General features: G+C 42.0%; 1 protein-coding gene across 1 annotated transcript in view; it reads left to right on the top strand.

Annotated features, from left to right (window-relative positions):
- The window catches only part of FSHR (follicle stimulating hormone receptor), a 160,809-nt gene that overhangs the window by 122,470 nt on the left and 15,697 nt on the right, over positions 1 to 22,642 (top strand). The window contains exons 5-8 of the mRNA XM_037049000.1: positions 14,407 to 14,478; positions 15,686 to 15,763; positions 20,304 to 20,372; positions 20,484 to 20,558. Of these exons, the coding sequence (XP_036904895.1) occupies positions 14,407 to 14,478; positions 15,686 to 15,763; positions 20,304 to 20,372; positions 20,484 to 20,558 (294 nt within the window). The remainder of the gene's footprint in view (positions 1 to 14,406; positions 14,479 to 15,685; positions 15,764 to 20,303; positions 20,373 to 20,483; positions 20,559 to 22,642) is intronic.

Below are 22,642 nucleotides of genomic sequence, written 5' to 3'. Positions count from 1 at the left end.
TAAACAACTTCTTTCTCTACCACCGCAGCCTCCATGTAGGGAGGTTTAAAGGGTGTTTTTGTCCTTACAGACTCTTTTAGATTTGCAATTATCCCTGGAAGAGGCCAAGCACTAAGAGGTTAGAGCCAGCACAGAAACTGTCAGCTTCATCTCTGTAGGGATGAGAGCAAACCCCTGGAAGCAGAGATGGGCCAGGGAGGGCTGGGCAGTGCAGTGAGCCACAGGGGCAGGCAGGACAATAAGAGGAGGGAGGACGTTGACTCCAGTTACCAGATTCTGTGCAGCTCCAGGGTGGTGACCATGTTCCCTTCATCTCCATATCCCCAGTGCACGGCCCCAAAAAGGCGCTCAACTGTTCATTTTTCTCCTTTGAGAGGATCCTGGCTGTGATCCAGACCTCCCGTGCACCTGGTTTTCTAATCACTCTGCAACACTTGTTGAGGGACCCAATCGTTCTCTCTCGGCTTTCATTCATCTCATCTGCTTTACCTTTCACAATGCATGTGAACACAGGCATGTTCTAGTTGAATGCTCCCAAACTCAGCCTGTCCTCTGGAAAGGTGCTGTCTTCTCCATGCGTACGGCTGCAGGGGGAATGCGGTCCAGGGGCCACTGGATCGGCTGGCTCAGGACTGGGGGGCAATGCAGTGACAGGAGGTGTCACCACCTGATTCCACTGACCTCTAATCTAGAACAAAGGCTGTGTCCAATTCATTTCTGAGCCCCTGCAGAGTAAGCCCTCACCCAGTTGGTTCTTAATGAAGATGTGAGCCTAGGTTCAAACCTTTCTATTTGGGTAGTGGAAGGGAAGCAACTGCTGTTTTCAGAGAAATATCTTGTGGCATCACAGACCAGGAATGCTGCAGTGACAGACGCTCTGATGAAGATGTTTTCATCTCCAGCAGACACCACACAAACGTTCTGGGGCAGTTGAATCATGAGCTCACCCACAGCCAACACCCCACACATAATGTCTAGCTCAAGAGGAGATGCGCACCCGCTCCCCAGACTGGGGAAAGACAGCCGTGCTAGGCAGAGAGAGCAGGGTGTTTGGGGGCATGTGAGGGAAGAAACTAGGCGGGCAGCCTCTCTCACGAAGTTCACCCAGCCGTCTCTTGGGACAAGGGCTGAACCACAGGAGCCACCAGGACCCAGAGTCACTGGGCAAGACACCAAGGAAAGGCTCTTCTCTTTACAGGACAGTCACACACCCAAGTTCCAGCTGTGGCCCTGCTTGTAAGAACTTGTGAACAAGGAACCAGGCTCCAAGTAAAGTGAGAGAAAAAGAATGACCCTAGCTCCTTCAAAAAGTGGTGAGGAAGGGAAAGGAAGGGAAAAGTGAGACAGAGTGTGGGAGCACTTTGAAAAGTCAAAACAGCAAACAAGCGGAAGCACTGCTAATTGTATGAGGCTTTGCTGGGTGGTGCGGGGGTGGGGAACGGAATCATAATTTAGAAAGTACTTTCACTTTGTATTAACTTGTGTAATCTTTAAAAAACCCTATAAAATATTCACCGGTGGTGCCACTTTACAGCTGAGGAACTTGAGGGCCAGAAAGGACTGAATTGCCCGAACTCACAAAATGGGACTGAGAAATTGTCTTGGGGCAGGGGAACTGGGAAAATGATACGTACGTCAAACGCAGCCTTACTATGTGGCTGACTCTAAATGAGGTATTTTATTCACGCAACTCATCTCAGCTTCCAGTCTTCCAAAAACAATGAGGCATGTATTTCCCCTGATTTACGAAGGAGGATTTTTGAAACTCGGAGATTATGTAGTTGAGGAAACTGAGAACTGAAGCCGGGAATACCCGACTCCAACGGAGTTCAACCTGCTCTCCGGCACACCACAGGGGGAGAGGCGTAGGGTGCCGGTGGCCCCAGCACAGGTGCACCTGGGGGTTCTGAGCACAACACTGACACCTTATTAATGTTTGCCGTTTGGAACCGGTGATCATCTATCAGGCTAAGTTGCAGAGTTCCTAAGAAACAGCTTCCTAAATAATTAATGTTAGAAATTAGTTGTGGGGAAGGGTATGCAAACTGTTTAAAATATTAACTCTTTAGTGACTCCCCTATGTAATTTAAAAGTAACTGCTTGCCACAAATCCATAGCTTGATTACTTATTCTTACATCAGTATCCTCTGAAGACTGCCTCTTGGCAAAGCTCTGTCAGCAGTGAGTCTAAGCTGGAAAAATCTTTAGGTTCTAAAAGTCCTGGTTGGCCAATGTGATATAATGGAAGGAATATCACCAAGAGGCATGGGAACGAGAATGCCTAGGTTTTTTCTTCCACCTTCTAGCAGACAAGTTCCTTGAACCTCCCTAAACCTCAATTTCCTCATACACAAAACGGAGCGAATATACCTTCCTTATGAGTGTGAGCAGGCTCAAAGGACTTTAATGTAGGCAAGACATTCACAATTGTGCCTAACGGGGGACAAAATAATTGGTAAACATAACTATTATTCTTTCTGTCTCAAGTCTAGAAATTTGGGCGATGCATTTACTCTCTGTGAGCACTGCCTCCCTTATCTATAAGGTAAAGATCACAATTCTGCTCACCTTAGAAACTCACTGTAAAGTCAAATGGGAAGTAACTCTCTCAGTAACAAATATAATGCAAGGTTATTTTCCAGTCTTTTCCTGTTCGATTCTGGTGAGAACTGTGAGTTGTGTAACTAGCTCCTAGGACTTTGGTTACTTTCTAAATAACTGTCTTCTGAGCTATTGCCACTTTAGCCAGACTCTCACTTGGGACCGAGTCAGACACTGGTCACTGGGTCTCCCAAGCAGGAGGGGACAGACATTAAACTTGCCACATGGTCTTCATAAAGCTTTTTTATCAACCTAAGTGAAGCAGAGAACAGCTCTTCCCTTCCCCTGTTGATAGGAAGGGCAAGTTCACAGTTGTCTCCAGAACCCCTTTCTCGCGCAGTCCACACTGCTTTCATGCCCAACGGGCAGGAGCAGTTACAAATTGTGTAACCAGTTGCCAGAAACCTAGGCGGTAGCACCTCTCATACCCTGTGTCTCAAGAAAAACTCCGAGTTTGACATGCCAATACGCTGAGATCTGCCTAGCCCCAAACGGTTCCCACTCCATGCTCCAAACTGAAAGAACAAATAAGGGAGAGCTGCATGGTAGCCCATCACCAACTTCTTTTTGTAGATTCAGTCCCATTCTGTCAAAGGTTTCTCTTCAGTTTAGTTCCCTTTTGATTCAGTCAGCCATTAGAGAACATGATTTATTTTTACCCAGAGGTGGTGTGTGTAGAGGTTAATGGTTAGACTAGGAGTAGGAATCTTCTCCTGTGACCAATGTATTCTGTACAACCACAGAGAAGTAATTTGGAGTCTCTGACCTTACCTCCCCAGGCCTTAATCTAAAGGGGGCCATCCTAAAATACCTGAGGATGCGAGTAGAAACCGAACCAAAGTTCATTTGGCACACCGTGCCCTTTCACCAGCAGGATTCTGATTTTCTGTACTATAAACTATCTGATTTATATTATGGTAGAGTAATAGAAGATACTGACTAATAGGATATTCTAAAAGAGAGTTTGCCAACCACATCATAGTAACCATATTTTCAGAGAATTAGCATCAATCAGCCTAAATATGTTAGCTTCTAGCAGTGCTTCCAAGGTTGAACGAGGAGACACCACATTCAGGAGTGACTCTACAATAAAGGAGTCCACTGTCGATGTGTTTGGTAAAAGCCAGCATACTATTTCCTTCTCTTGCATATGTTCAATGAATAATATCATGGTAACGGCTCTGAGAATTCTACAGGAAAGAAATTGCTAAATTTTATTAATCTTATATTTCCCAAAATTATGTGCATGGTCTTTCATTAGCAAATGAAGCATTTATACCATCTGGAAATAGTGTGTCTAAAGAAATGCTTAGAATTTCTATGTTGGAAGGTATCTCAGAGGTCACAGAGTTCAAGGCCCCCTAATTCTGTACCCAATTTCATAGGTAGGTGTTTCCCCTACACATCCAAGCAATTCTCAGATACCAGCTGGCGTCCTACAATTCAACTCAATTCTGTTACTCCCCATTGGGAGAGAGCATCAGATCCCACAGATTAAGGGCCCAGCCCTATAAGACTGGACACCTTTTGAACACCAACCCCAAGTCCATGTTCTCACCTATGCTTCTGACCAAATGGCTATAGGTTAGAGGTTCCAATGACCACTCCTTGGATTTACTAGATTGCATTGCCTTATCATAAAATGATATAATTCAGGAACAACAAGATGGAAGAGACACACAGGGCAAGGTATGAGGACAGGGTTCAGAGCTTCCCTGCCCACTCCAAGTGTACCACTCTCCCCAAACTTCCACATGTTCACTAGCCTGAAGTTCTGTGCCAGAAAGGGGGACAAGGACAAAATATATTTCTTACTATAAATCACAATGTTATACCCCTCATAAAGAAACCCTTTCACATGAGTTGGACACATTTCCAGAGGAAACCAAGCACTTAGTGTTAAAATCTATTCCTCTGTTGGGAAACTTTCCTAATGAATGACAATCAGTCATATGGTAAGAGCACAAACTTTACTACAGTGGAAAAGATGTGGATTTAGCCTCTAGTTCTGCCCTCCTTATGTATGGCTTTGTGAAAGTTACTGGATCTCTCAGCTGAGCCTCCTCCACTCTGATATGAGGATAGTAATGATACCTGTCTGCTAAGGTAGAGGAAAGGAATAAATAAAATAATCAATGTTAAGTGCTTGGTGTGGTGCCTGGTGCATAGGAAGTGTTCAATAAATGTTGGCCATTATTATTATTAATCCTATACCTACTTTCCAGAAGAGCACAGTACAAATCTATTGCCATTTCCACCTGGCAGCCTTTCAGAATCTCAGGATTCTCTTCCCAAGCAAAACATTCCATGCATTAGACAATATGGTCTTGATTACTCACCCCATCAGAAAAAAAAAATATGTCCCAAAATAAGTGTATTTATTTATAAGGCATATGCACATACAATTGCAGTATAAATGCATGCATTACAAAATTTACACAAAAATATTTTAAAATATGAAATAATATGCTTTTATAGTTACCATTTTATATGGCACAAAAAGCCTATTTTACTCTCATTAAATATATTATAATAACAATATTTTAGAGAAAACAATATCATAGAGTGTACTTCATTATTTTTTAATCCTCAGTTTAATGCTGAGAAAAGCAACTCACAGGCCATGTCGATACTAGATTTCAATGGCTGTCAAAGCTGAGAACAAAACTTCAATGAAATCAGCCCTGGCTGGTGAAGCTCAGTGGACTGAGCGCGGGCCTGTGAACCACACGATCGCAGTTCGATTCCCAGTCAGGGCACATGCCTGGGTTGCAGGCCAGTTCCCAGCAGGGGGCTCATGAGAGGCAACCATACATTGATATTACTCTCTTTCTCTCTTTCCCTTCATCTCTAAAGATAAATAAATAAAATATTTTAAACTATCCTTTCTGTGGTATTAATTTTTAAAAAAACTTCAATAAAATCAGTAGGTCCAGTGGAAAACAAGCCTAGAGCAGTGTTCTTTGAATCACACTTAGTATTCAACTCCTAAACTGTTATGCAAATATTTTAATGAAATTTAGCTAGTGTATTTCTTTCCTAATGTCAATCAGAGATTCTTACCAACAACCTATAAGATATTGTACTTTTATATTTCTCATGAAAGTATTCAAAACCCAGTAAAATAACGCAAATAGGTTTGAGAATTACATTTCTTTGTTTTTAAAATATGCAATATGAAAGTTTTCATAAATGATGCCATGCATCATTTCAGCGATAAATTAATGATTTCCATGCATGTTTTTTCCAAATCCTCTCTATATCATAGATTTCTTTCGAATGCTATTGTATTCTTCTTCATTGATACACCACCTTTCACGTAAAGAAACAAATCAAATATTATGTCTAATTGGAAAATATCTCATTTGTAGCACTATTTGATAGCCATTTTTCTTCACAGAAGTATGTAAATCGTCTTCAATTTTGGCAGCTCTCTGTAGTAATTGCCCTGGAGAAGGCCAACAAACCGCCAGGTGATGCTGTGACCAGGACACAGGAACTACACAGAGTCAGACAGGCAAGAAGAGTGACCCAGGCAGCTTTAATAGAAGAAACAGGAAGAAATTAAAGGACAGGGACAGGAGAAATTTGGGAAATCTATCTGTGGCTTCCAGTGCTTCCAGCAAGACACAAGGAGCATCAGGCAACAGATAACAAGCCAGCCCACTCAGGCATCATGGGGGTCCCACAGGGACAAGGAGAAACCAGATATAGAAACAGAATCTCAGTACCCAAGAGAATTCCTATGGGAAAAGGGATATCAGATAGGGTTATGTCAAATGGAATACAAGGCTAGGTAATAGTGCTTGGATGTGGCACTAGGTTTTTCTGTAAGGGAGATCTTGTCATTGCCCTGCATAAAAGATGAAGGAACTGAGTCCTAAAGGCTTCAACTAACCCCTTAAGGCCACACATCTTAAAAAGTGGTATAGTCAGGACTTGAACCCAGATCCTCTGGCACCAGAACTGCTAGCTGTGCTACATGCCCTGAGAATAGGACCAGAGTCCAATTGTTAAACCAGAATATTATTAGGTCAAAACAGAACCTGCAATTAGGCTAATAGGGCTGAGCTCTTCAAAATTCTGCCCTTGGGCTCATTAAATTCTCCCCTGATGACTAAGGAGTCTGGTTTCCATGGAGACTGAGCCAAGTTTGAGCTGACTATGAGTTAAACAGGGCCAGTTGTGAAGGCGTGAGACTCAGGAGGCAGGAAACCAGGCTCTCCTACTGTCTTATGTAATTCCTTATACAAAATTATTTTACAGAGAGAGGAACTAAGGCTCTAAAAAGGTAAGCAAACTGGTCAGTATCATTCAGCTATTGTGACAGAAGGTACTCAAATCCAGGGTCCCTAATCTTAAATTTGCAGCCCTCTTGATTACATCACAGTTTCTAATACACACTCCATCTAACTGCAAGATTGTATAATTCTACACCTAGCAAAATCTTTATTTAATAATTCAGAGATTACATGTTAGCATCTTTTACAATGGTATAAGTAGAGATGCAAATTCCCAGTCAACAAGGATCTATAGTTAATAGAAATCTCACTTATCTCTCAGTCACACAAGGTAAGGAGTCTTTTTAATTAAACATAGCTCACTCTTCTTCTTATCCATCACTGGATAACTTACTTCCACCACAGTGTTCAGGATGAAAGAGTTAATTTTATCTAGGAGACTAAAAAATGTAATTAAAAGTGTAGAAACAATTTCTAAATAAATAAAAGGACATTAGCTGCAAACAAATTTTATTTCAAGAGAAATCAATTAGAAGATAGGAAAAAGTTCAAGTTCAAACCCTCAGACTTGGCTTCTAGGAAATGTGATTTGGCAAAAATGATAGACCCCTAATCTGGATGTAAAACCAATGTGCAGCCTCCCCTTCCTAAATCAAATTTGCCTAAAGCATCTCAATGGGCCATTCAGGTCATGGAATGAACTCTGTTTCTGCCTCAGTTCACAGACTAAAAGAGAGCTGGTTTACAGTCTCAGAACTGATCATTCCCCTCCACAGTGGATTCTGGGTGGAGTCAACATAAAGATTTACATTCTTGGTTAGTGGGAGAGATGGAGATGGATGTCCTGTCCTTGCTAATTTTCCTCAGTTCAGTGGATTATGTAATAGGTTCTCAGTAACTACCCATTGGTTTGTCTTGACCACTAATATGAAGTCCCAGGATTATGGGATGGTAAAAACATGGGCCACCTCTGCTCAAGGAGTCTCCAAGTCTTCTTACTTCCCCTTTCAAAATAGTGGCTTCCAATTGCCTACCCATAAAGCCTACACTTCTCTACATAGCTCTTATCATTTCTTAAGATACTGCCTCCTCCTTCTCTTTCTGTTCCATCATCCTCTGTGCTCACTTCCCGCATCCCTCCTGTGATCACTGCTCTGGTTCAGGCTAGTAAGCTCTATACTCTCTCAGAAATCCGGTTGGCTTTTCTACAAGTTCTCCACAACTATTCCGACCCACATTTCTCTCTCCTTCCTTAACCTCTTACGACATTCACAGCTAATAGCATACAGTTTAACATTACACCAGTCTGCATATTTCATCTGTACTAGTCTTAGCTCCTCAATTTACCTGGGAGCTCCCTAAGAACAGGACATGCTCTTTGGTGCCCTCTCTTGGATGGAATGGAGGCTGAATGGAGAAAGGCATATAGTCTAATGCAGTACAAGTTAACAGTAAGCACACATACTGTTAATTTAAGGGGGAAGAACACTAGCACTCTTTTAGATTAATGAAAGCACTAACAATATGTAGGACAATGATCTTTAGAGTTCTGGGTTCGCCTGCTCACGAAAAGCAAGTTTATTGTCCTGTTAGTTAGGACACGGTGGGACTGGTTCCCAGCAACTGAAGGGACCACACTAAGTTTATCCTGACAGGAAAGAGGCCCATTGAAGTGTTGTAACCAAAAGATTAGGGACAGTCAGGCATGCAAGGTGTTAACACTAGCTCAGGATGTGTCACTGACTGTTGACAGGGGAGAACTGTGAGCCAGTCACCCTTCTGTAGAAGATCCACTTGCAGAACTTAAATTTGTTGACATTGTACCTTTAGGCTTTTACCTGTTTTTGAAACCCTGGTTGAGTGAATCAAACCATTTTGCAGCAGACAGTCTTTGGACTAAAGCAAACCCATTGAGACATAAAGCTCCTAGCTCATTACCCACTTCCAGCTTCCATCAGACATGAATTTCTTGATCAAACAGGGAAAATGAATTGAAAACTAAATGTTTATCCGAGCTCCATTTCCTGAGTTCTTTGGGGGTTATGGAGAACCTCAGGTATAGAGTAATCACCAACACTCCATCTTACTAGATGGTCACTAAATCTTCTCAAGTGTCTTAAACTCAGCACTACTAAAATAATTTTAGCCATTTTTGCTGTGTGTGTTCTTTCCTATACCAAATATATCGATGTGCATATACAGACACAGATATAAGTATAGTGGCTTTGGAAGCTCACGCTATTAATATTAAATAATGTACTTGTACCTTTCTCATCGACAATTATGAATTTTTCCCTCTTTCAATCACATAAAATTCTTAGGTGTGATGAACACAAGTAGTGAATGATTCCTTATTTGTTTTTGCCTCACGAGAGCACATAACACGTTGCCTGGCCTGATAAACATCAAGAATATTAGATGTGCCAACAACTGTGCCAACACTGAGTTTCCATGATTTCTGCCCTCATGCCTTTCACAGTCTGGCTGAGGAGTTGGGCACTGAATAAATAAACACAGAACAACATACAGCTCAGAATTTGATGAGTGCTAAAATGGATATAATTATACTGGGAATAAATCAGGGGCCTTACTTTCTGATGCAGTCAGAAAGCTCTTCTCTGAAGCAATTCCATTTGTCACTGAAGCCTGAAGGGTGAATTGAGGTTGGCCAACTGAAGAGTGGGTGGTAAGCCTTCCAGACAGAGCACATGCAAATGTCTGGAGACAGGAAGAACTTGGTGTATCTGAGGAAGTGAGAAAGTGACAGGTGCTGAAGTGGACTGGGGGAATGGCAGGAGGTGAGGGTGCAAGAGTAGGCAGTAAAGGGTATACTGTCCATGGTAAAATGTATATTTTACCATGGAAACTATTTTACCATGGAAAGGAACCAAAGAACAACAGAAAGCAAAAGCGATCTGATTTTGCTTTCTTTTTAAAGAATGCTCTGTGTGCTGGATGGACAATGGATTAGTAAAGAAGATTAAATGTGTGGAAAGCAAGAGACTATAGCAGAAATCTGGAGGAAAGATAATGGTGGCTTATTCTAGAATGGTGTCAGCTGAGATGAAAGAAATTGTATGGAATCAAGAAGTACTTTGGAAGTAGAATCTAAGAGGACTTTGAGATGGGTTAGATGTTGGGGAGTGAAGGTGAAGAGGCCAAGCTGAACAGTCACATTTCTACCAGTTGATAAATGGAAGTGCAATTTATGAGGAAGTATTGAGGAGCAGTTTGGTGGAGATGGTGGGAGGGAACAACTTTGAACTGTTATGTCAACGAGACATGCAGAAGGACACAGAACAAAACTTTAGTTAAGAGACAGACTAGAGAAGTAGTAGTCAAGTATGAATCTAGGAGTTGCCACATATTGATGGTACTTAAAGCCTTGAGAAGTGAGATCTTTCCAGCAAGTCTATAGAGAAAAAAGGCAATGGCTGAGAGTACATATAGAGGATGGGAAATCACCAACAACAAAAATTAAAAAGGAATATCACAAAAGGAGAAGGAATAACAGAAGAATGTGATGCAACAGAACCGAACAGAAGAGAGAGCCTAGAAAAGAGTACTGAGTTCTCCTGAGAGATCTAAAAAATGAGAATTTAAATTGTTTGTTAGATTTACTGGTGGTGGGTAGCTGAAATTGGAGCATGACAGAAGTAGATTTGGTGGAGAAACATAAATGAAAACAAACTGGAGCAGGTTGAAGATTAATGAGATATAAGAAAATGAAGACAGCATATGCAGACACAGACAACTCTCTCTAGAAACATTACTGTAAAAGAAGAGAAACAGAGCGAGGCTGCAACTGGAGACTGATTCAGTGCACAGGGGGATAGCAACCAGTAGTGAATCTATGTGAAACTTGAGATTCAGTGCAAGTTGGTATGTCTTAGCCCTGGTCCTCTAAAATATGTCAAGCAAAGACATACATGCAAGCAGTTTGTTTTTATACCCAAACCCAAGAAAGATTGACTACACAATGAATAAGGAAAGATGGAAAGCCACCTAAAGAATGTATTACCAGCTGATCACCACCAAGAAACTGGAGCTCAACATGCCAGAGCCCCTGTAAGGTGTCATTTAGAATCATCTAGGATATATTCAGAATCGTTCACCCAAGGAATGGAAGAGAGGAGTTCACCACTACTCAAGACTTGCCCTATGGAGTGCTGACTGCCTCACACTTCCTGACTTGCACTGGCCTCAGAATGGCTAAGCAGATTCCCCTAAGTGTCCCACTCTGAGGTGAAGGAGAAGCCCAACAGAAACAGAAAACAGAAAAGAGACACCTGGTACAGCTGAGGCTAGAGTCTGCCAAGCTAAACCTGTCTGCAGCTGGTTACCAGAGTGAAAGATGGTAACAGCTAAAGTGAAAAATGGACCAAAAGGGTGGGAAGCAGGGTGCAGAGGTGTCTGATACAATGTCTATGTGGATATTTACCCACTCCACCTCCTTTCCAGTCTAGAGATATGAAATGGCTTGTACCTAGTTTATACCAGAGATGCAGGTTGGTTCTCCTGATTCCTGGCCTCCAAATCTCCCTGCCTCTGTTTGAGATTAATTACTCTAAGTAGCAGGATACTTGACAGGTAAATTAACTAAAGATTTTTATCTGTTCTTGGTGACAGAAGTGAGAAACATTTTAGGAACATCAACCAATTAACTCGATATTTTACAAACACATACTGTATTCCAAATCTGCACACAGTGGTGTAGATCATTAGAAAATATTAAATATGATCTTTGTTTCGATGTTTCATTAAGGGAATGTTATATAGACACAGGAGATCTAAAAATAGGAGGCTGATGGAATTAAATAACAAATGTGGAGTAGAACTATGTCAAGCTAGTAGATATTTAGTTATGGCAATGTTTCTGTTGGGGACTAGTGGGATCTCAGAGGTTATAGAGAGCAACCCTGAAAACTACTGGTTCTGGATGACAACTTCACACTCCAAAGGTTAACAGAAAGCTTTCTCCGGGTAGTGAAACAAGAGATAAATTTTACTTTCTTCTGTAGATATCTCCATACTTTTCATAAGTCCCACAATAAATAGATACTACTTTTACATTAAAGGATATATTTTTTTGAATAACCAAAGGATGGCCCTGGCTGGTGTGGCTCAATGGACTGAGCAGCAGCCTGCAAACCAAAGTGTCACCAGCTCGATTCCCAGTCAGGGCACATGCCTGGGTTTCGGGCCAGGTCCACAGAAGGGAGCATGTGAGAGGCAACCGCACATTGATGCTTCTCTTCCCTCTCTTTCTCCCTCCCTTCCCGTCTCTAAAGAAAAATAAGTAAATGGATATTTACATTTTGCATTAAAAATATTTTTTTAAATAAAATAAAATAACCAAATAACATAGAACAACTAGAACTCTCACACATTGCTGGTGGAAATGCAAAATGGTGCAGCCACTTTAGAGAGCAGTTTGGCAGTTTCTATAAAGTTGAGCATACACTTACCATACCAACCAGAAATAGTTATTCACCCAAGAGAAATAAAAAAGTCCTCCCTTCTCTCTTTCTCCCCACTGTCCCACACCCCACCCCACATAGTTCAAACAAGTTTCAAGTAGCTTCTTTTTATAATCACAAAAAGCAGAAACAACCTACATGCCTTCAGCCAGTGGACAGATAAACTGTGGTATAGCCATACAATGGCCTAGAACTCAGCAGTAAAAAACACTGAACTGACGCACACAATGACATGGAACAATCTAAGTGAGTTGTACTGTATAAAAGAATCCAGACTCACAAAGTTTCATAATATATCATCGCATTGATGACAGTTTGGAAAAGGCAAAAGTACAGGAACAGAGAAACACTAGTCGGTGCTAGGGATAGGAGGTAGAAGGAACGATTACCTGCAAAGGACCCACAGCATATAGTTCAGACGATGATGGAATGTCTCTGCGCCTTCAGTGTGCTGGTGGTCACCCAGCTGTAAGAGTTTGGGTGAACTCAGATCTCTGTGCCAAACAATTAATTTTTCTGTGTGTAAATTTTTAAGTAAAAAACAATTAACCATCCAAAAAGCAGGTTAATAATTAAAAAGCATCTCAAAGAGACCATCTCAAGGGCAGTTGAAGTACATAAATCAAAAGAAGAATTGACCAAGATGGGTTCCGTGTGGATAACTGGGAACCAAGAGGAAAAACAAACATTTGAGAACAATTCCAGAAATCCCAGAGGAAGAATTCCCTGAGTCTTTAAATACAGAAGCAGAGAACAAGAGACGAAAGTCTACTCTAAAATTGTGAACCCCAAAAGACACAGTCTTTCACAATGATGAGAGTCCAGTGAAGGTTTTTGGATGACAGCAATCACAACCACCTCTGGCTTAGGTGAGCCACACACAGAAAGGTAAATGGGAGTGGGAAGGGATTGGAAGGATTCTGAGTAACTCACAGATTGAAGAAAATGCTAGGGAACAGTGTGTCAGACAACTCTCCAGTGCCACTTGAAAACTGTCACCACTGCTGTGGCAGCCAGTTCCACCCTAATTTCAACCAGCATGACACAGGCACCACTGCACAGCAGGTAGCCTGGGTTTGTAAACCACCGTATCCCTGGGATTCTTCCACCCCACTCGAAGAGCTACCCAGTAGGGACTCGCTGGGTGCTCGCAAGCATGCAAGGCAAAAGTAGAAAGTTGAGACCATGGGGACACATTGGACCAACAGGAAATCATAGTCTGTGGACAAATGCTTCCCTTTCTCTCTGCTATTCAGAGCAACAGTTCCAAGATCCATTTTGAAAATCTTCTAAATCTTGTCCTTGGCTTTGAGGATCAGTCACCAAGAGTGGTGGCCAACTCAGTAACTCATCCTTGTATTCATCATCTTTCCTCCCTCCCTCTTCTATTCTCCCATCCCAAACTGCCTGAACTCACATTATCCAATATACACTGCCTATGGGTCAACCTTCATCTCAGGTTCTGCCTTCTGGGAAACCCTGGCCAAGACAAGAAGGCCTTGGGAAGGACCCAGTGTAGCTCTGGAAATTTCATCTGTAGAAATTTATGGACTGTCTCTTAAGGGTGATGGCACCAGTGGACTCTGCTCTAACTGAACTCCAACCTTTTCCCAGGAGAGGGCTGCATGTGTGTTCTGGTACAAAAGGGCATGGCTCTCATGCTCTAAATTCAACAGAATCCTTTGCAATGGGGAAAGTTTCTGACCTCCTCCAAAGAGTATGAGGAGATTAGAAACAGAATGTTTCGGGAAAAGTTTGCTATCAAGTTGAAAATTGCTTTTGGATCTACTGACTTCTTAATTTTAAAACAGATGACTAAAAGTGTGCGTCATGGCCTACTAGCCCCATTGTGCCCAAAGTGCATGTTTCTTTTCTCTAAGGAACCAACAGCTTACTAGACCCTAGTTAAAGCCTTGAAATAGAAAACATGAGCATGATTCATGTATATTATGGGATTTCCTGGCAGGTTTTTCTCAAGATAGCTCAAAACTGGTATTTTAAATATGGAAAGCTTACTTATACTTTAGCAATTGTTAAAATAGCCAGCTTTAGTTTTTCCTCACTCTTATTTTATCTCTCTCTAGGTTAATATCCAACACAGGTATTAAGCACTTGCCAACTTTTCACAAGATTCAATCTCTCCGAAAAGTTCTACTGTAAGTTTTTCCTTGAGCAGTTACCAACACTTGACTCAGCAGCTGTCTCTCCCAACAGCCTCTGGGCCTATAATATGCATTGTGTAGACTACATCTTCCAAATATGTTGTTCTGGATGAGCAGAGATAGGAAGGCAAACAGCAAGAGTCCTTGGTTTTACCTACAGGCCAGCTAATCTCAGTTTGGAGGAAGTCAGCAGGCTCCTCAAACAGGTATCAGCAGAGTCAGCTTGTAGCAAGTCAAGCAGTCTCTCCTTTCTTCCCTATTTAGTAGTGCCTTATATACCTTTCCCCCAGCAACCTCCCTGTCTTCCATCATCCTCTCGTCTTCCCTCCAGAATGTCCATGCTGCCGGAGCGATAAGGAAACCACCCAACAAAGAAACTCACACTATCTTAGCGGCATAATGTATTTGGCTTTTCTCAAGGCACTTGTATTTTGAAAGAGGAGGAGAAAAAATGTATAATGGCAAGTTTATTTTCAAGTTAAACTGTAAGAATCAGGACAGATCTGAAAGGAAATGGTAGGGCAGGAGCATAAGGACCTAAGGAAGGAAGGAGGGGAAGAGGGAGATTAGGAGGGAAACAGGAAGATAGAAAATTTCTCAAAGTGTCTCAAATTATCCCAAACAATTTGCCATGTCTACCTTTATGTATATGTTAGATCAGACCCAACAGGGGGATCTTAATGGGATGAAGAAGGATGCAAACAGAAAAATGAGACTTTCTCTAGCCTTTTGTTCAGGAGAGAAAAATCAACAACACAATTTTCCTGTGACAAAGGAGAACAGCAGGAAGGAAGCAAGCTGTAAGAAGGGGATTGAGATTGGAGGACGAGGAAGGCCCAATTAGGGTGAATGGAGAAATTTGGTATGGAGATGAAAGGTCAGATCAAGTGTCTTTGCCATATCTGAGCAGACACCAACTACAGAGACAAGGATAAAAATGTTAGAACCTTAACACAGTGAAAGTAGCAAAGAAAACTTTCAGAGAGAAGATACTGCATGTGTATAATTCAATTGTTAATAACTAATATACTTAAGATAAATCACAAGTCATTTCCCGAGCTTGGATTCATCATCCTTCAGAACAATAACTACTCAAACATTATCTCAGCTAAAGACCACATTTTGACAAGTAAGCTAAATGTGGGAAGGTTACGTGAGTGGAGCTGATATAAACACCTAATCTGTCTGTACTTTCTTCTAGAGACATTCAAGACAATGTAAACATCCACACAGTTGAAAGAAATTCTTTTGTGGGACTGAGTTTGGAAAGCATAATTCTGTAAGTAAAGGAAAAAAATCCAGTGAAATAACATTTGGTTATTTTTTTAATCACCTTTCTCATAATGGGGTACTTCTTTTTTGTCTGGGTAACTTTGGCATTTCACCATTTAAATTTCTCTCTGGTTCTGTGTTTTTCTCTCATTTCCCATCTCTGCATTTCAGAATCACAACATGGAATCGTGTTAATAATTTATGAAGCTGTGGTGTAATTCAAGTATTTAAAGTTGCTCTTTGAATGATGGTCTCCTGTGATGCAACATCTGTTCCAAAGGACAGAATAACTCATGCATCAATAAAGCTAGTTATTGCCTGGCAAGGCTTTTGTTGCCCAAAGAAAAAGACAGGAAGGAGGCGGAATCCAGGAAGATATAGATATTCCCTCATAACTATGCAAAGCAGCTCCTGTTCAGCCCCATGCTGAGCGTAAGATGACTTCTCATTTTCTTAGAGCAATCACAGTTTTTAATGAGCTTGAGTTACTCCCTCTGACTTTTGAGAAAGTTTTAAATGCACATTGTGTCATTAGTGAACTACCTTTTAATCTTCTGTGCCAGTAGCCTGGGTAGCAGTTCACCCTCTTCCCAAGATGGCCAAGAAACAGGGCACTAGGCGCTACCCAAGTGCTTGTGGGATCACTGAAAGTTATATGAACAGAATGACTTTTAGGGAACCAGTAACTGCAATTCCATCTGTAAGGAAAGCATTTTGTCTTTCTATTTCACAAACTGTTGTATTTTCTTAAAATATTTGTGTCTGTGTGTGTGTCTCTGTGTGTGTGTGTGTTTAATATGCCAAAGAATACAAAAGGTAAGTTTCAGTCTGGAAAGAATTTCCATCCTTTTCAAAACAATAATATGATTCAGAGAATCAGCTGGGGAAAGAGAGAGAGATGGGGAGGAAGGAGAAGAGGGTAGATGAAGAAATAGAGGGAGGGGGAGGGAGGGAGAAAGAGGGAAATAGTAGAGATGAGGACATACTGAAGAATAAAGCTAAGCACNTCCTTTTCAAAACAATAATATGATTCAGAGAATCAGCTGGGGAAAGAGAGAGAGATGGGGAGGAAGGAGAAGAGGGTAGATGAAGGGAGAGAGGGAGGGGGAGGGAGGGAGAAAGAGGGAAATAGTAGAGATGAGGACATACTGAAGAATAAAGCTAAGCACAGTATTTGATGTAAATTAATTACAGAAAACAAAGGAAAAGGTTTGAAAGAGACTAGCAGGGGAATTGGATGTGTGAAGGAAAAAATAAAATCAAAGGCATGTATGCAGAGAACATAGTATTAGAACAAAAATTATAGGTAAATAATACTTAATCCTTTCACTTAATATGCTCATGATAATTGGAATTTGTGTGCATGTGTGTTGGAATGAGCTGATGGGGATGTGGGAAGTATGAGAGAATGGGAAAGCAAAATAAATTAACTAAAATATAAACAGGATAAAAATATGCAAAACAAAAGCAATTACTCTGAAGATAAAGAAAGAATCATTTCTTCCGACCTGCCTGGGATGCAGAGGTGAAAGGAAGAGTTGAAATGAGGAAAAGAAGGTCACAAAGGGGGGTTATGCCTAGCTGGGCTTTAAAAGGTGAGTGGTGTTTAGCCACAGCACTGGCAAAGGGCAGACCGAGGAAACAGAATCATAGAGGCCATGAAGGTTTAAAACAAAAAAAGATAAAAGGAGTTCTTGGAAACTAGTGAGTACCTGCCCAGCGGGTATAACACGAACACAACAGTAAAATGATTCCCAGGCTACATCATGGAGGAAGAAGATTAGTGACCGTCTTCTAATCAGTTACACCTGGTTAGTTGGTGTGTGCTGATGTCATTCTCACAGCCTTGCACATTAACATACATCCTTTTTATCCAGAACATAAGACAGAAGGCAAGGCATCCTAACCTTCTTAGTCTTGCCTCTCCCCAAATAGAGGCAAAGAACCTAAAGAAGTAAGTAATTTATGACAGAGCCTTGCAAACCCAAACCTACAAAAGAAACGTGCAGATCATAACTGCTCATAACGTGCATCATAACTGCTCTTGACTAACTCCCATTTGTGGACACTCAAGGTTCCCCGGAATTCAGAACACAGTCTTCTTTCTTAAGAGCCGACACTTTTCAGACAGGTCTCTTAAAGGATAGATTCACATTTGTGAGAACAAAATCTATTTTTCTTACCTCAGATGGTTCTTAACACACACAAAATAGAACCAGAAGATCCATACTCAACACAGCTTAAGACTCTAATTGTTTGTAGTCTGGGTGCTATGACAGGTGGAGGAGCACTTTCCCCCACTAGGGACATCCAAGTGCACTCAGGGGGGAAAAGTATAGCAAATGGCACTGATGACTGAAAAGTTCCGAGTGCATGGAGCATTTTTCAAAAATCCTGAGGTCCTCTTCAAGTATCTATGCGCCCAACCATGAAGGATGGTGAGACACTTTGCTAGTGCTTTGGGGGGAAACGAGCAGTAAGAGCCTCCTGTGGGGAGGACTCTGAGCCCTTCCCCACCCTGATCCGCCCCCGCACACAGAGGCTCTGAAACGGAAAGCACTAGTTATGGCCAACCACCACAATGGCATCATTCAGAACAAAAATAAAATAAGGTTACATGTGTGCCCGCTCCCAACACACCCTGGCCAAGGAGAGGCTCGCTTCAGGTGCTTTTGTCACCACTAATGTTACCACTACCATCTCCACCCCATAGGATGGTATCTGTTGACTGAGAAAATCCATGAAGACAAAGGGCTACTTTGAATGTAATGATTATTTTAAATTAGTCGGTACGTTATTTAATCATAGTGGCATCTACTTGCAGGACATACGTGTTCAAAAAATAATATCTATTCTACAGAAAAATAGATGGGGCCCACGTGGGTTTACACACCCATGTGTAAAATTAAGGGGGAGCCAACATGGCCCATGAGCTAGGGCTGCTTCTTACAAGTGAACATTCCGATGATAGAAAACACCAACATCTAACCTAAATTAAGCCAAATGCTACCCCACAAAAAGAAAAAAATCTCTTTTTCAATAGCAGACCTATATCTCCCCCTCAAAAAAATACTCAATTATTACTATTATATTTTAAATTTGGTCCAAAATTGTGCAGAAATTGTTTTATTAGTACCAATAATGTACCTATATATGATGCTCCACTTTGCCCCTTGGCCTACGACACCTATAGTTTGCTTAGTTCACTGTTTACTAACTGGCCTTGACAGATAGTTTGCTGACCCCCCGCATCTGATCCAAAACCCCCAGGGATCCCACAGGTTAGGGGCAGCTGCTCCAGCAACTCTTACTCCCTGGGGACAGGATAACAAAGAAGTCAGGAGGCTGGCTGTGCCTGGGACAGGCTTTCTCCTGGTAGGCATGGGCAGGCAGGGCGTGGGAAAGAGGTGCATGGCCACTCCTTGGCCATCAAGAGCCACCAATTGGTTGCTAATGTTTTAAAAGACTTACCCTGTTCCTGTATGAGTTTTGTGTTGTGTTGCTTTTAGCTAAACTGTTTTCCAAGAGGAAGAAATAAAATCAACAGTTGTTCTCCTGTGATGTTCAATGTTTTCTAGCTGCCCACTGCAGTCTAGGAAATAGAGTCCTGAGTGCACAGGAGCTTCTCTGAGTCCATTTTTAAACAGTGTTATTTGTAAACCCACTAAGCCCAACAGGGAAAAGAACCTGGCAGCAAATCAGAGCAGGTTGTCAGAGGCTCTCTGGGTGAAGCTCTCCCGACCCTGGATTTCTGTTTTTGTTTCCAGATCCATCAAAGAGCACAGTAATGCAGAGCTGTTGGCCCAAGGTGTCTTTGGGCTGCCCTGTCCAGGCAAACCTGCTCACTGACCTTCTTTGCACAATCAGGATGACTGTTCCACGTCACCCAGCCACCTCCGCCCCCAGAGCCTCCTCCCATGCCCACTCAACCCACATCACCCTGCCACAGCCCACAGTCTCTGTAATTGATTTCTCTTCCTTTCTGCCTTAACCCAGAGCCACCTCCACAAACCTCCAATAACCAGGTCCCTATGGGTCACAGGAGATGTTCAGGTTGTGTGACAGCTTAATTAGATCACTTTTTTATGACAGCCAGGTCTGCTGCTGTGGGTGAGCATGGGTGAGAGGCTTAAGGCCTGAAAGGTGATGCAAAATGCTCTGTCTTATAAACAGTTGTTCAATAATTGTATGATTTCTGTTCATCAGGAGGAGAAAGATCTTCATCTCTTCCCTGTTTGCCATCATCTCTGCACATGAATGATGTGTGCAAAGACCTCACAGGATCCAGGCTGCGATGCCTAAGTGTGTCTTTTCAAAATTAAACTTTGTTTATTTCTCTGAATAGATAATACATGCACATAATGCGAACTTCAAACATTTCAAAAGGCTATACAGTGATAAATTCACCCCATCCCCGAGCCTTAAGGGTGGCATTTTATTTATGGCCTAACCTGTGCTGTCTGACCTTGCCCCAGTGCTTCCAATTATGAAACCCTGTATTGTTTGCATCTGACATTATTGGTTTTTTAATGGGCCTTTTATTTCAGATGGCTGAGTAAGAATGGGATTGAAGAAATACACAACTGTGCATTCAATGGAACCCAACTAGATGAGCTGTAAGTAGCCCTGACTATTCTTCCAGGCCATTTAGAGGGAAATGGCTCTTCAAACAGTGATGTTTATGTGACTTTGTGTTTCTCTTCTTCTTTCCTCAACTCCGGCCCCAGGAATCTAAGTGATAACAATAATTTGAAAGAATTGCCTAATGATGTTTTCCAGGGATCCTCTGGACCAGTTACTCTGTGAGTAGCTTACCCCATTACCACATACAAGAGATCAGTGTGTATAAGTTGGAAGTTAACTTTCCCCAATTCATAGAAGTTTCAAGGCAGGGCTGGCAATCAAGGTCAATTTTTATCTGTGTCATTATCTGCAAGGACATACGGGTACAATTAAGAAGTGATCTACGTTCTAACTTTCAAAAAAATAACAATAACATTTACGTTTTTACTTTTATTTATTTTTTTAGAGAGGGGGAAGGGAGAGAGAAGGAGAGGAAGAGAAATAATGATGTGTGATGTATCGATCAACTGCCTCTCAGACGACCCCAACTGGGGGACCTGGCCTGCAACCCAATCAAACCAGCAACTTTTTGGTTCACAGGCTGGCGCTCAGCCCACTGAGCCACACCAGCCAGGGCAATAACAACATGTAACGACTACTTACCAAGTCCCAGATAGTGTTACAAAAGCTTGAGATGCATTTTCTAATTTAATCCTTATAGTAACCTCTACAGGAAGCTATTACTCCCATTTTAGAGGAGGAAAAACTAGCTTCCCTGAAAAGATTAACTAACTCACCCATGGCCATGTAAATTTTAAAGCAGGTATTTAACACTCAACTGGTCTGACTCAGTATAGACTCTTACCCACTCTGCCAGACATCTCTTCCCTGGAAGGAAAAGCACAATCTCCTTCCTTACCCTCAAAGTTTCCCTCAACCCAGTGGGAGACAAACACACATCAATTTCTGAATCTGCTTTGCCTCAATTCCCAATCTCCTTGGACACATCCAGTGCCTCATAGGCCTGCCTCAGCACCTTTCCTTCTATTGTTGCTTCCTCATCTCCATCTCTCCCTCCCAGCGTGACTTGTCCCCGTTCTCTTTTCTTCAGCCCCTGCCCTTCCACAAGGGCCATTCTGATTCCCACCTCTTCCTCTGTCAATAGTGAGTTCTTCCTTCTGTGATCTTCACGGCTGCAGGGACCAAAATCTGCAAGAGCTTTTTAAAAATGTCTTCCTGGGCCCTGGCTGGTGTAGCTCAGTGGATTGAACACAGCCTGTGAACTAAAGGGTCATTGGTTCAATTCCCAGTCAGGGCACATGCCTGGTTGCAGGCCAGGTTCCCAGTAGGTGGCACACTAGAGGCAACCACACATTGATGTTTCTCTCGCTCTCTTTCTCCCTTCCTTCCCCTCATCTAAAAATAAATAAATAAAATCTTTCTTAAAAAATAAAAAAAATAAAAAATGTCTTCCTGGGCTCTAAGCAAGACCTGACAAATGTACTGCAGGAAGTAGAAAAGAACCCAGAAAGGAGAAGTCAGATGCTAGAAGAAACAGTGAGCAAAAAACCCAAACACATGGACAAATCTAAAGATTTTTCAGATGATCCTTATGTAGCCCACCTAAGGTCAGTTTGAGCACATGGGCGCCACTAGTCCGCACCTCTCATTTGGCAGTCAGAATAAGCGACCATGTGTACCTATCGGGCCATGATGCATGCTGTTTATGCCAAGTAGGACATGGGCATCACAAACGAAGAAAGCCAGCATAGTCCATGTGTCCAAATACACAAACAATGTAGAACTTGTAATGCTTAGTTAATGTTTTCTATTCTTAAAGTACCTGGAAGACAAATAAACCTAGAGAAAGTACTTTGGATGTCTTTGACCATCACAACAACAGTCTGTCAATTACACTTAGCTAAAATTCCTCGGGGGGTGGGTTGAATGTTCCTAAGTAGGCACCTCTATTTGCTATGGCAGAACATATCTGTGACGAGGCAGGCTTCCATGTGTGACCTGTACCAGGTACACTGTGAAGTCATATCACCTTAACCACTGACTGCCACTGAGAACATTCAGATTGGCCAGAATCCCCATCTAGTTCATATCCTGTTGAGGAAACCAGAGCCAGAAATGGGAAGGGACCTGCTCAAGACCACACTGCTATCGTGAGGCACAGCCTGGACCAGAAACTAGGTCTCCTGACTCACATACCATGCATTCCCACCGTCTCATGTTGCCTAAAGTGCATAAATATGTCTAACCAAGCATGTAAAAGTAATCATTAGGGCTCCTGCAATTGTCTGATACACTAAAATAG

This window comes from Sturnira hondurensis, unplaced genomic scaffold, assembly GCF_014824575.4.
Source record: "Sturnira hondurensis isolate 20B ecotype Veracruz unplaced genomic scaffold, ASM1482457v3 Scaffold0006413, whole genome shotgun sequence".
NCBI classification, from domain to species: domain Eukaryota; kingdom Metazoa; phylum Chordata; class Mammalia; order Chiroptera; family Phyllostomidae; genus Sturnira; species Sturnira hondurensis.
This window is presented reverse-complemented; position numbering and strand designations above follow the sequence as displayed.